Source organism: Cydia fagiglandana, chromosome 17 (assembly GCF_963556715.1).
Source record: "Cydia fagiglandana chromosome 17, ilCydFagi1.1, whole genome shotgun sequence".
Lineage (NCBI taxonomy): Eukaryota > Metazoa > Arthropoda > Insecta > Lepidoptera > Tortricidae > Cydia > Cydia fagiglandana.
The window spans coordinates 5,350,883-5,364,960 of record NC_085948.1 but is presented as its reverse complement, the minus strand read 5'-3'; the positions used below and the strand labels follow the sequence as shown (position 1 = coordinate 5,364,960).

The window sequence follows — 14,078 nt, the reverse complement described above, 5'->3', positions numbered from 1 at the left end:
ACCATATTTTATCTTTGGATACAGAGTGTAACGGCGTTCTATTCTAAACAAGATGCTCCAAGGACCTAATACTATAGAGTACAGTCACCTGCAATAATATGTTACACAACGAAGGCCGCAAAAATATCTGACACGATCTTATTTGAGCCAAGAGCATGTTATATATTTTTGCAGCCTTCGAAGAGTAACATATTATTGCAGGATTGTACGCACATGACGCACAATACAAGAAATAAGTCAATCATTTATAATTATAATCATGCTGAATTTCACTACTTTCGTAAAAAATGTTTAAAACTAATAACCAAAGAAATTGCTTTGACTATATTTCTTATGTACTTATCGCTACATACGTATTTGTTGTACTTACAAAATTCTAAAACAATAAATAAATTGCCATGAGCATATTAACAAGATTAGGGTCCTAGGAGCTAAGGCAAAAGCATTACAAGTAACTATAATCATAAAAACAATTGAACATAGAAGCGCACATCATCCACTGAGCGTTGCACCATTCCAATCCCGAGGTTAAGGTGTGGTTAAACCTGGAGTTACCATGGTTGCAGTACAATTTGACACTGGGTTAACGGTTTAACAGTGGCGTAGAGTGAACTTATGTAGCCGTGGGCGAAATCGCATCTGCAAGGCCCTTTTGTTTCAATGTGCCCGAAGGGGCCTCGCGCGAGGCCCCTCTTGGGGCGCGAGGCCGTGGGCGACGGCCCACTTTACCCTCGCCTAGCTACGACACTGAGTTTAACCGCTTAACCCCGAGTTAGTGGGATGGCGCAGGCGGAAGCAAATAACATTAAGCCACATAGTGTTACGTCGTGTGATAATATACGATAAACATATGATTTTAAGGTTTAAGTTGATGTGAAAATTGCTGGCGGTTCAGGCCATTTCTGATTCTATTGAAATATCCATCTCACATATTTTTCCGATTTCGTAAAAATATAAAAAGTTCTACGTTTATACATTATCATATTGACTTTATTCAGTACATACATAATTTCCTGTCTAAATTACTTTACTAATAAAACTCAACTTACAAAAAATAGATTTGGACGCTAATAAAATAATATTCCACTATAAAACGAACGAACATTCCCTAGTAAGCGACATTTAAAAAAATATAATATTTATGAACCTAGCAAAACACTACATATAAAACAAAATATAAGTCTGCTTAAGTAATCGCCTGCCAACATAACTTTCGGCTTAATACTTAGGCCTGGGAACAGACATTGAAACTATGAATTAGTTAATATTTTTTAAATGTACTTTCTAAAGTTTTCAGTGGTACAAATTGTTTAAAATTGAACTTTATTTTTTACGCAGAAAAGTCGCTTTTCATAAGTTAAATAATACTAAAAAGACTACGTAACTTCACGAGATTCCTGAAAATACTTGAATTTCAACGCAGATTATTCCGAACAGATTTTCATTATCACATGGACCTTACTACCTTAACATTAAAGAATAAAATAAAATATCTCTTATGTACAGGCGAGCTGACGCTTCGCTTCTATCACAATTTTAGAGCCGAACAACACAAGATAATTATAAATAAGCTAATAGGGGTATTTAATATAGTTTGAGTATCTATAGTAATATTGGTTTAGCGTAATTGCGTAATTGAGTGAACATCTCTATTCGATCTCGCTAAAGTAGAATGGGTACCATATATGCTTACATTGCTGGTAATTGCATCTAAAGATAAGATATTGCCAAAAAATTTACAATTTACCATTTCAGAGTCATCACCTGTTTTTAAAGTACAGTCGTCATCAGATATATCGGAGCGGCCAAGGTGTTCACAATATCTGAACGCGCACTCTAATGCCAAAACAATAGAGGCGTGTTCAGATATTTGTGAACACCTTGGCTGCTCCGATGTATCTAATGGCGACTGTACTTATGGTGCTACTTTACCGCACTAGCGGAGTAAATTAGCACTTTACGTGCACATGTCGACAAGTTGCCTATGTTAATTGACTAATTGATACGATGCACGTGCGAATAGGTAATTCGCAACTCGTTTCCATGTTAGACACTCCCTTCGGTCGAGTTTTAATATATCGCCACTCGTTGCGAATTTCTTTTCGCACTTGTATCGTAATCGTTACTCCATCATAATATTCGCTGGTATCAATATCCCCTAAAAATAATATCAAGACGATATGGTACCCATCTTCCTTAACGAACTTTTTGAAGGTTTAGATCCTAACCTACAAACGTTATGTACAGGATTACATTTTTTTAACCTTAGATTCGAAGTTTGGCTTTTGAGATTAAGGGGCCAAATATTTTACCCTAAATTTTACATAGTTTATGCAAAAGTTAACAATTGGACGCTCTGAGCGATTTAATAATATATCATACAACAAATACTGAGACTAGTATTTGTATATTGTCATTATCTGTACTTGAAATGGACCTAACAAGTATGTACGTATGTATTGTTATCTACATATATTATACATATTACAAATAGGTCGTTTTGAAGTGGTGGTTATTAGGCGAAGCGCAGAATAGACTTAGATTAGCTTCGATGAAACTGACAAATGATAATAGAGCGCCTAGGTACTATCGCGAAACACGAAAATCGAAATTTCGTTATTTAAAATTCTAAATTGTATTCATCCATACTTGTCCTATCATGTAAAATTGTAAACAAACACTTCTCGAAGACAGTATCACACTTTTCTCTGGAATTAATCAATAATCATAACTTAAAGAAACTCACAAACCAAATAACTACAGAAAAATATAATTTATAATAAGATTTTCATCAATAATCGCAGTAATGAACGATTCACAAAAACATCTGACATTACAATGTCTAAATTTTCTATGGATTTTACGTTTGTTCGTTTACATGATATGATATGACACGTAAGGATGAATACACTTTACGTCTACTATATATATTATTCCAACGATCGACAATATCGGTTTGCGTGTCTTGAGGTAGGTAGGCCCTCTAGTTACAAACAATTGAAGGGATGTTAACAAAAACAACATAACTGACTACACTAGTTGACACCTGAAACGATTATATAACAATGTTCTTAAAAAAGTGTCAACCGCTCTAAGCAGTTATGTTGTTTTTGTAAACATCCCTTCAATTGCCTTACGAAATTGATAAAATTATAACGAAACTGAAGCAATAACTAACCTATCCTAACCTAACGTATCTATTCTGCAGTTTACCCATGTATATCAGGTGATATTGTGTCTTTCATTTGGCCAATGTCGATATACACATAACAGCAAATAAAACTGGTATATATATATAGTTAAAAAAGAAATTGTTCTCTGTGTCATTGTTTTGTTTTTATCTTAAATCTGAGATTAACACAAAACCGTTTCTACGCTTTTCACTACATCATTTCACCACATACAGCAACAGCAGAAAAATAAAGCTAAAATGTATTTAAACAGATTCCCGTAGATTCAATTACAAAAAGTGTTCAAAATTGAATATTACAAAATGTCGATGATTTAAAAACGAAATAAAAACAGATTTCTTAAATACACTTTACACTTAACAATATACATCAAACGCAATCATAAAATTATTCCTGGCACAACACTTAATTTGTGATTTTCATTGAAGACTATTCTGTATTTTATATTAAAGGAAAAAATGGAAATATTACGCTTCCGGCAGGACTTGAACCCGCAACCTCCGCAATCCGTGCGTTAGCTCTGCCAATTGAGCTACGGAAGCCTACGCCCCAATTTCACATCGGTGACAGGTGCGACAAATTGTAAAATCACTGTTGCTGACGTCACAGGCATCCATGGGCTACAATTACCACTTACCATCGGGCGGGCCGTATTCCTGTTTGCCACCATCATTGTATTATTTAAAAAAACTTTATTATATCGGAAAAAAACAGATATTTCTCCTGCGAAGTTTCTGACAATTGTCAAAGATTTAGAAGAATTGTAGGTAATTCTTGACAGGTAATGAGTTATATGTCGGAATTTCGTGACAATTGTAGTGTTTCTTGTGACAATTGTCATAAACTTAGCAAGAGAAATATCTATTTTTTTCCGATATCATAAAGTTTTTTTTAATAATACAATGATGGTGGCAAACAGGAATACGGCCCGCCCGATGGCAAGCGGTAACCATAGCCCATGGATGCCTGTGACGTCAGCAACAGTGATTTTACAATTCGTCGCACCTGTCACGTTGGTGAAACAGGCGCTTGCGAATCTTTCCATTCCTTCCATTCTCTAACTGCAGAGCAAATGACATCATATTACAAATGCAGTAATATTCACATGGTAACTGTAATATCACAAGCGAGTCACTTGTTACCTTTCGTCGCCAAACAGGAGTTTGGCGAAGTATGTCCATCAGCTGTGTTCGTCTATGTTGGCCACTATGTGGGTGTAAAGGTGGTGGTGTATTACTTCTACTAACACGTACTCTAGGGTCGATAGACCGTCTTTCTTGAACGTTTTGCTCGTTTGTGAGAGAAGCTGGTACCTGTAAAAATGTAAAAAATGGTCATAAATACACAAAAATTTAAAATATTACATCCAATTTAAATAAACATAATCTAAACAGAAAATGAATTAAAAACTGAACGTATATATAAATATAAACTAAATATGTTAAATAACTACCGTCCGAAACCCGTCCCAGGCTGCCCCCGGCGCAAAGGTGCCCATCGCGCTCGCTGCGTTGCCGCGTCTTATGCTCTCAAAATTTAAGATCATAGGGAAACAGATACCCACAATTTTGGTACCTACCAAAATTATGTCGAAACTTGTTTTAGCCGATATATGTATTATTATTATATGAGTCAGATATTATCCTCCATTACCCCAAAAGCCACAACAGTCTCACGCGCACGAGACAGACAATTAATGTTTATCTCATTAGGTTATTCAATATTTTGTTATTTATAAACCTCACTTATTTACACCGGGTGTGGCCTGTAACACGAGCAAATAATTAAAACATAGATTGTACTCCTCAAACGGTGACACTTTTGTTCAACAACTTTCAAAAATGATGAAGTATTTAGACTCCCTATTTTCCATACAAAATAAATAAATATTATCTTCAATGGACGCCATCGCCACGCCATTATCATTGTGACTGACGTTGCTTGTCATGCCTTAAATATAACAAAATTCGCAATACATTACGTCTTAGAATTATTAAAAATCAAACCACAAGTTATTTTTAAAAGTCGTTGAACAAATGTTGGTCAGTATGAGGAGTACAGCTTACGGTTTAATTTTTTGCTCATATATTACAGGCCACACCCGGTATAATAACTAATTATACAGTAATTTACAAACCAAGCGATTAGTTGTTGGATTGATCTAATTTAGCATGAAATTGTTGAATTACATACCTTTTTGGATTTGGATTGGATTTCTTGTGGTTCAGCATAGCGTACCGAGCTATGGACATTTTGTATCTTGCGACATGGTAGTTCATCTTCTTTAATCTGAAATCAATAACATACCTATGTCAGAGAGTGGCACAAACATCACAATCTGCATATATGTACGAACTTGTTTATTTTAGGCAACTAAGGCATGGGCATATTGGGCATATCTATGGAGACACATATCTTACAAAGTAACGTATACATACATACATACAATAAAAATGAACAATCTTATAAGCTAAAAATCATGTCGGCGACACAGTTTTCTGTTGCGGTGTAGGATTCGGCAGATTCCCATGGAACCGCCGATATTCAATACACTTCGGCCAGAAGTCCGCGCTCGCGATGGTTTCCAGCAGCGGCCTCGGCAAAGAGTGAAGTGCAGCAAAGAGTGTCCCACTGCTGGGCCTTTGCCTCTTTGCCTTTGCCGCTTGGACCTCTCTCCTGGTTCTCCATATGTGTTTCTTCCTGCTAGTTTATGTACCAGTGAAAGGTACATAAGGCCTAGTTTTCCATCTGGGTTGGAAGATCAGATGGCAGTCGCTTTCGTAAAAAGCAGTGCTTACGTCAAATAATGGGATTAGTTGTCAAGCGGACCCCAGGCTCCCATGAGCCGTGGCAAAATGCCGGGATAACGCGAGGAAGAAGAGATGTACCTACCAGTGAATAGTACATAAGCAGATATTTACCTATAGGCCATGTCATCGTCCTCGCCGCCCCAGCCCCAGTAGCGGTTGGAGAACCCGTTGACTTTCTGGAACTGCTCGAGTGTGAGGGCCGATACTCCGCCGAAAATGTCTTCGTATGGCAGTCTGGAATTAATTAGTAGGTACAGTTTTAATGAGACGCCCAAGAATATCGCTAAATATAGAAGTTGTCGCGATCATTACGAAGTAAATGAAAGCCAATGATAAGAGCTACCAATTTGACCCAGTGGCAATTTATGTTTTCGGAGAAATCATCGAAATTTGACTCTATAGATTGATAATCACCGGGAGGCGAATTTACAAAAGCTATACTGGTAGGGTCCAGATGCGAACTGAAATGGATTAGCTTTTGTTTGGACAAAACTTAACCAAGCCCTAATCTATTATAGTACAGAAATGTACTGAAATCGTATAGACTTTATTAATTAAATCCATATGGAGGGTTACTACTCGTATGTTGGCTACAGATTACGCTGGTTGAATATTTGTTTTATGCATTTACAATTTCTGGTCCAGTCCCCGCGAAGTTTACGCGCTGCTGGTCTATGGGATTTTTTTACAGCTCTCATGAATTTGTGATACCGAGATGATGCGGTATTATGACGGATGATGATAAATTTTGTAGGATGGGTGGAATAGATGAAATGTATTTGTGTCGTTAAACCTTTGACGTGATAACGTCTTATAAATCGATGAACACCGGTAGCATGCACGAAAAAGTGTTACGTTGTGGACAGATCTCCATGGTAACGTTACGTCCACGTTCCACATTATTACGCAAAATTATCGTCCGTAAACCAACTTCACAGACAACCATTTTTTTAGACTGTTGGTTATGATGCTGGATAGTTTACTAGCAAGGATTTAGTAACATAGGATTATGAAATCAAACTTACTTGAAATTTAATTTATCGATGGATGCCGACATATGCCTCGGTTGCCTCGGACAGGAGTACATGTTCCGCTGGTCGAGCGGCAGGAGATCTATATCGTGGAATATGAAGCACTGCCAGCCGCCGGCCTTCTGCTTCTGGCTTTCCACGAAGCCTACGTTCATGAGCTTGGCTCGGTTGAACTCGTGTGTACCTGGAAATGGAAAAAAATAGGTAGATTACTATTTCCTTGGCGATTTACCTTCCTTCGGAATCTTAGTGTTTATTTATAATAATCTGATGTCATCTGAGACTACTATATATGTAACATTTTAAAACTGGAATAATAAGAATAATGTTACTCTTTGAAAGCCTCAAAAATAAGTCACACGCTCTAATGGCTCCACAAATAAGATCGTGTCAGATATTTTTGCGGCCTTCGAATAGTAACATATTATTGCAGGTGACTGTACCTATATTAACCCCTCGAGCGGCAACATGCCTTGAAATGGACAAATGGGGCGGTCGCCATTTTTAATATTGAAAACTTGCCTTGTAGGCTGCGCGCCGCGCCGCACGGCGCACAAATGGAAAGATATTGCTTAAATATATTTAAAAAAATTGGGATTTGACAGTGTTTCCTTACCTTCTTGTTCGACGATAAATATTCCATATTCTATTTGTTGCTTCATTAGAAACGGGTGCATATGATTCAGGAATATCGCCAAATGCTGCTGGCGATCTCTGTAAAACAAATTATACAGTTACGTAAAATCATCGATAACCTATTTAAAATCTTCCGACAAAATTATATAAGCGCAATCAAAATCCAGATTTCTAAGAACCGACGCAATAATAATAATAATTTTAATGGAAATGGGCACTCAAATCGGTTCCAGGCCTGTTTAGACTCAACCTAACTCTAGAACTCGTATGCGGTGTTCGTTACACCGCACACTACTGGAAACATCGTATTCTATCGATTATCGATCGGCCAAATGCCGAATTGTAACGAAACTCGCATGCGAGTTCTCGCATCACCTAATTGAGCTAGGGATACCGCACGAGTATAGTTCGTACAATAACTTGTGCATTGTGCGACCGATTTATGTCACATTGATCGTGTAATCAATCAATCAAAGCATTCCAAATTTTATATTAAAGGAAAAAATGGAAAAAGTTACGCGACACAATCCGTGTGTTGCTCTTAACCAATTGAGCTACGGAAGCCTACTAGGATATCGCAAATCTTTCCATTCCTTCCTTTATGTATATGTCGGCGGCCGATTGTAAGATTAGGCAGATCGTAATGTTCCTGTGAATGTTTTGACGATAGTCACATTAAACCAATATATAGGTAGGATAGGTTCGTTAGGTTGCTTCATATGCCCGAAGGGCAAACTGCCCGGAAATAGGAGCCCCGCGTTGCGGGGCTCCGTCGACTCAGAGAATGAGTCAAAGATATTCACGTTTCACGATATGCCTAGGAATTTCACGATATGCCTGATCTTACGATCGGCCGCCGACATATACACTCCTTTGGAGTGGCGTATAGCGACATCAACCGAAAGACGATTACGATTCGTTAAAAGATGAAAGCATTTATTTTCAGGCAACTAGGGCCCATAGATACAATTAGAGATAGAGAATGTCTGTACTAGCAGTATGTACAAACCTATATGGCACTATAATGGCAACTTTGTGCCGGGCGGTGCAGTTGGGCGGGGAGTACCGCCCGCCCCAGTGCACCTCGGGGTATTTTTTCTCCACCACGTCTAGCTCCATGTCCGTTTTGTTCACTGGTATTGGACCTGAAATGATTGAAATATGCAATTTATTAAATATAGATGGTCAAGCAAATCTTGTCAGTAGAAAAAGGCGGGAAATTTAAAAAATGTAGGCCCGAAGTGTTATCGGCCCATAGAAAATTTGAATTTCGCGCCTTTTCTACTGACAAGATTTGCTTGACCAGCTATACATAGGTATATATATACATTTCTATTGTCTATGGCATTTTCAATTTTCATTCCTCGTTTCCCTACATGACAAAAGACACGATTATCAATGCAATTAAGAAATCGGGTTCAACTTGCTCAAAAAGGCCTTCCTTTTAAGATAGAATATAGAATTGAAATACCAGGACTTTAACATAATTTATCAGACGTTATGTCTCATTATATCATGAGCGCTTCTAACGTTGGAGGTGCTCCGTCCTTTCAACGTATTTTATTGCCTGATAGTCCTGGTACCATGGTCTACTGTCCCTATTAATTGAGGCTTTGGCCTTGTTAACTGAAATAAGACTAAAGCAAAAGGCACAATACTTACCTAAATCCGGCGGCATGCTATCGCATAACGGTAGCTCCGTCTCGTTCCTTCTAAACTCTCCTTCTGTAGTCGCCGAATTCTTAATACTTTCCATAATCTTGGATATCAGCAGCGTAGTGCTATCTTCTAGATCCGTCCGGGTCATGTTTGCCTGTGTGACGGTTGCGTTGTCGGGTTTTCTTTTAGTCGTGTTTTCAGGTTTCTTTACGGTTGCGTTCTCTGGTTTTCGTCCGGTTACGTCGAGTTTGCGTCCAGTTGACTGATTTGTGCTGTTTTGGGTCGAGTTTTTAGTGTTCTGAGTTGTTTCGGCTTGAAGAGCTTTAGGCCAAGGCGAGTGGTCGACGGATCTGGAACGAAATACACTTCACTTCTTAAGTGATTTCACAAAATAAAGATAAAACAGGTAAGTATTTACTCGTATTTTCTAGACTACCTCAAATCGTGTTTTTTGGACATAAGAAATATTGTAATAAAATATAAATTAGTCATAGTTATAACACGCAGAGTGATTCAAGAACCAATGATAGCAAAGCAAGAGTGAATATAAAGCTGGCCATACACACTAGGGTATGCCTGCGCGGTTTTAACTGTACAGTTCAATTGCACAGGTAACGTTGTTTAGAAAACTGCGCAGTCGAATGCCACATACGCTATGTTTTACCTGTGCAGTTGGCAAAACTGCGCAGGCATACCCTAGTGTCGTGTGTATGGCCAGTTTAATATGTATATTTGTCATGGCAAGCGCTAGAACCAGTAGGAGCAAAACTATACCTGATAGTGGGTTGCGTAGCGTTGTACAGCGGCGTATACAGATACGTCCGGAGTGGAGACGCCTCCAGTATGGAACCGAAAAGGTACTCCACGGCGGCGAGCGCTAGAACCAACAGGAGCAACAGACGGAGCGCCCGCGCCGCCCGGCCGCCCCTCGCGGCCCCGTTCGCTGCGTCCATCAACGCATGCGCACACGGCACGCACGCACCTGGAATAGAAAAAAGTAGGATTTTAAATTACCTACGAGCATATGTCGCAGTCGTATGGTTTGTTCGGATTTAATACATTTTTGTCTGCCTCACAGGTGTATGTTTCGAATGATGATTTTACAGCATTTAAGTAATTTTTGAAACATACGTACCTATATAAAGATATCTTAGTTGCTAAATATTTTGCTTCATTGAACGAGATATCTCATATTCTTTACTGGACTAGTAGACGCATGCAAACTTTTAAAATTAGTCAGTATTACTTGAAGTGCATCGTATTTTATAATGATGCGGCTGAGATGCACTGGGATTGCGAGTAATGTAAAATCGAAATAACGTTAAAACACTCAAAATAGCACGAAAACAGTTCATTTTAGATGCATTAGGCTTCGTAATACATTATTGTGTAACTTCGAAAAAGTTACTTCAATTGGGCACTGTGTAAATGCTGTCAAACGCCAAAATTCACTCAACCGTAACAGTTTGGAACACTGCAGTCCCATTTTGGAACGTGAAACTTGCAAGAAGTACATCGCTGTCGTTCCCGTGCAAACGTAGTCAAGTTTACAATGAAGCAACTCACACAGTAAGCGTTCAGAGCTTTCGGGGGTGACGTTGGTTGGTTGGCAAATGCTTGGCTAGCGTGAGCGAATCTGCGGTCTAACCTCCTTATTTATAAAAATATACAAGACTTTTATCTCACAAAAACATAATTTCAGAATTAATATATATAAATATAGGTATGTTGAAAACATTATAAAATGACTGATGTAGTAATGGAAACTGGCCAAGTCAAATCTAACCTAGGTACTTTAAGATCTCAATTTTTTTTAAATAACAGCAATTGTTATTGGTATCATAATGTTATTTTGTTCCTATAAATACATATTTGGATTTTGCATAGAACTTGGCACTCATTTAGATCTCCATTCTTTTTGCGGCGAAGCCCACAGCCAAGCAACATTTTTGTATTGAACTTGGCTCTCCTTTTTACATTTATGTTTTTGGTGGGATTTATAAAAATATACAAGACTTTTATCTTACAAAAACATACAGCCCATTCCAGACGGGGACAATTTTTCGATCACACTGGTTCTCTCATGAATTCAATTCGCTCGCGCCCAAGAGTGCCTGTGCCCAAGCAAGCAATGACAATAGGTACACGGCCCAATACAACCCCACATTTCACTCTTACGTGTTTTAGGAACATGAACATTATCCCATACGGCACAGGGTCGCTTTTTCAACACCATCGTTTGTGACACGATCTTCAGAAAGTAAACATGACACCTTGTTAGACGCTCGGCTGAATAGGAAATTACTTCCCATAAACTTATGTAGTTTCTCTGTTTAACTACAGTAGTTTAATATGATGAGATATAATTAATAAGACACATTGCGTACGATAAATTGGAGGGCACGCGTGTTAAGGTTACATTGCGATTTTTATTGCATTGTCGTTGTTGCCAGCTGCCTACTGCCTGCATTTCGATTTATAGTTAAGTCTACATTATATATAGGTGGGTACGTAGGAATCAAAAGTAGCGGATCAGACTACGCGTCAAAAGTATCTACCATTAAGTATAAATATCTGGGAGACCGAGCTTTGCTCGGAAATTATATAAAAACTCATAAATGCGCGTTTTCCCAGAGATAAAACCTAGCTGAATCGATTTTTCACCCCCTAAAACTACCTCTGTAGGTACCTATGTAGAATAATAAGAATGTTGCAAATAAATTTAACCGACAGCTATTTATTTTTGGAAAAGTATTAGAGGGTTGCCGATACTTTTGGCGCGTTGTTTCATGCGCTGCTATTTAAGGCTATATGTACCTAATTTTAGATAAGGGGTCATCCATTAATTACATCACACGTTTAGGGGGAGGGAGGGGGTCAAGAAAATGTGACATATTGTGACATGGGGGAGGGGGGAGACACAAACTTTGTGACGTCGCTTTAACTTCATCAGTAACCGAAAATTTATTTAAATTATTTTATTCGCTGTACATTTAAATAACAAGTTTTTAAAACGATAATCGTTTTTATTCGTTTAATTTTTTTTCCTAAGCAGTTTTGGATTATAAAATTACTAATATTTATATCGTCAAAAATATTTTGATAAAATATTAATAATACTTAGGTACTTACTTAATTCGATTTGGCGATTTCGTAGAAAAAATGTGACGTCACACTAGGGGGGGAGGGGTTTGCCAAATGTGACCAAGTGTGACAAGGAGGGGGGGAGGGGTCAAAAAACCTAGAAATTCGTATGACGTAATTAATGGATGACCCCTAATCCTAAAGTGCATGAAAACGATTAAATGAATGAAGCCGCACGAAGAAAAACATATTCATACTCATTTAAATTTCATATATTCCATTCCACGTATTCTTTCCCATTTGATCACATTTCCGCGTGGCACTTTACCTAAATGACGGACATTTAGTAGATAGATACGTAGCATGTAAGAAAAAAATGGAATCATTTGCTGATATGAGATGAGAGGAAGAAAATATGTAAATTGTGTTTCCTTGTATCTAAAACTCAAGTCGGTAGGTATTGTTTATATGTGAAATATCACAGCATTCACAGCTTAATGGGTACTTAACATGTTCGCGTCTTTTCTATAAGCATCGCAAAGTTAAGAATAATCAAAAGTTAAGTTTTGCACTACACCCTTACAGGCGGAATACATTTTTTACCTACTTGAGACCCAAATAACAAAAACATGATAATTATGTACTCTGGCCTTAAACTTTTATTTTTTTGTGCACATTTGTTTAACCCAAAGACCAAAATTAGGTATAGAATCATACTCTACTTAGAAGCGCTGGTGGCCTAGCGGTAAGAGCGTGCGACTTGCAATCCGGAGGTCGCGGGTTCAAACCCCGGCTTGTACCAATGAGTTTTTCGGAACTTATGTACGAAATATTTACTAGTCGCTTTTCGGTGGAGGAAAACATCGTGAGGAAACCGGACTAATCCCAATAAGGCTTAGTTTCCCCTCTGGGTTGAAAGGTCAGATGGCAGTCGCTTTCGTAAAAACTAGTGCCTACGTCAAACCATGGGATTAGTTGTCAAGCGGACCCCAGGCTCCCATGTGAGCCGTGGCAAAATGCCGGGATAACGCGAGGAAGAAGAAGAATCATACTCTACTTACATCCCACACATCTTCTGTGACCCCCACTGTATGCAATATTACCGAGAAAGCTTCTGCGAGTTACCATGAGTTTGTTTAACTAACTACATCGCTTATCGTACGCTACTGAATTGAAATTCATTAAGGTAACTAGTAAGTCATTTATCGCTAATTATAATACAATTTCAAAGTAGGTAATAAAGTCGTGCATGCATGGATTATGGCGTATTTAATGAGTACTTTAGTAAAATGAGGTTGAGCGCTGGCAAATTTGGTTTTCTACAAAGGAAATCGTAAAAAAACCTTAGATGTGCAGACTGCAGAGAAAGTCAAAGGTGTGTACAAAAAATCACCAATCCGAATTAACATAGGAACCCAAACCTTTTTGTACGTTGAGAAGATTCCTGCCGGCCTAGTCAAGGTTACAATCGCTATCGCTTCGACAACGGAAAGCATTATCTCTCTAGATAGTCTCTCCATCACTCTTCCATATTAGCGCGACAGTGACAGTTGCGTTTCGATTGCTACGGAGCGTAAGCGATTGGCATCTTGGCTACGCGGCCTGACTCCCTGTACTTATCAGTAGAGGATGTAGGAATATATATGCTAATAGTGATGATGGCATTA

At 38.3% G+C, this 14,078-nt stretch overlaps 1 protein-coding gene across 2 annotated transcripts in view; it reads right to left on the bottom strand.

Moving 5' to 3' along the window:
• Nucleotides 1–4,225: 4,225 nt before the first annotated feature.
• The window catches only part of LOC134672960 (beta-1,4-N-acetylgalactosaminyltransferase bre-4-like), a 429,167-nt gene continuing 419,314 nt past the window's right edge, over nucleotides 4,226–14,078 (bottom strand). The window contains exons 1-9 of one of the 2 annotated variants that reach the window (XM_063530911.1): nucleotides 13,473–13,570; nucleotides 10,102–10,309; nucleotides 9,331–9,677; nucleotides 8,678–8,813; nucleotides 7,649–7,746; nucleotides 7,027–7,216; nucleotides 6,113–6,235; nucleotides 5,385–5,480; nucleotides 4,226–4,504 (exon numbers count right to left, since the gene is read on the bottom strand). In XM_063530911.1, coding sequence (XP_063386981.1) covers nucleotides 4,372–4,504; nucleotides 5,385–5,480; nucleotides 6,113–6,235; nucleotides 7,027–7,216; nucleotides 7,649–7,746; nucleotides 8,678–8,813; nucleotides 9,331–9,677; nucleotides 10,102–10,309; nucleotides 13,473–13,539 — 1,398 coding nt within the window. In that variant the 5' untranslated portion in view covers nucleotides 13,540–13,570 and the 3' untranslated portion in view covers nucleotides 4,226–4,371. Of the gene's footprint in view, nucleotides 4,505–5,384; nucleotides 5,481–6,112; nucleotides 6,236–7,026; nucleotides 7,217–7,648; nucleotides 7,747–8,677; nucleotides 8,814–9,330; nucleotides 9,678–10,101; nucleotides 10,310–13,472; nucleotides 13,571–14,078 lie in introns of those variants that run through there. The other variant, XM_063530912.1, reaches the window with a different exon arrangement.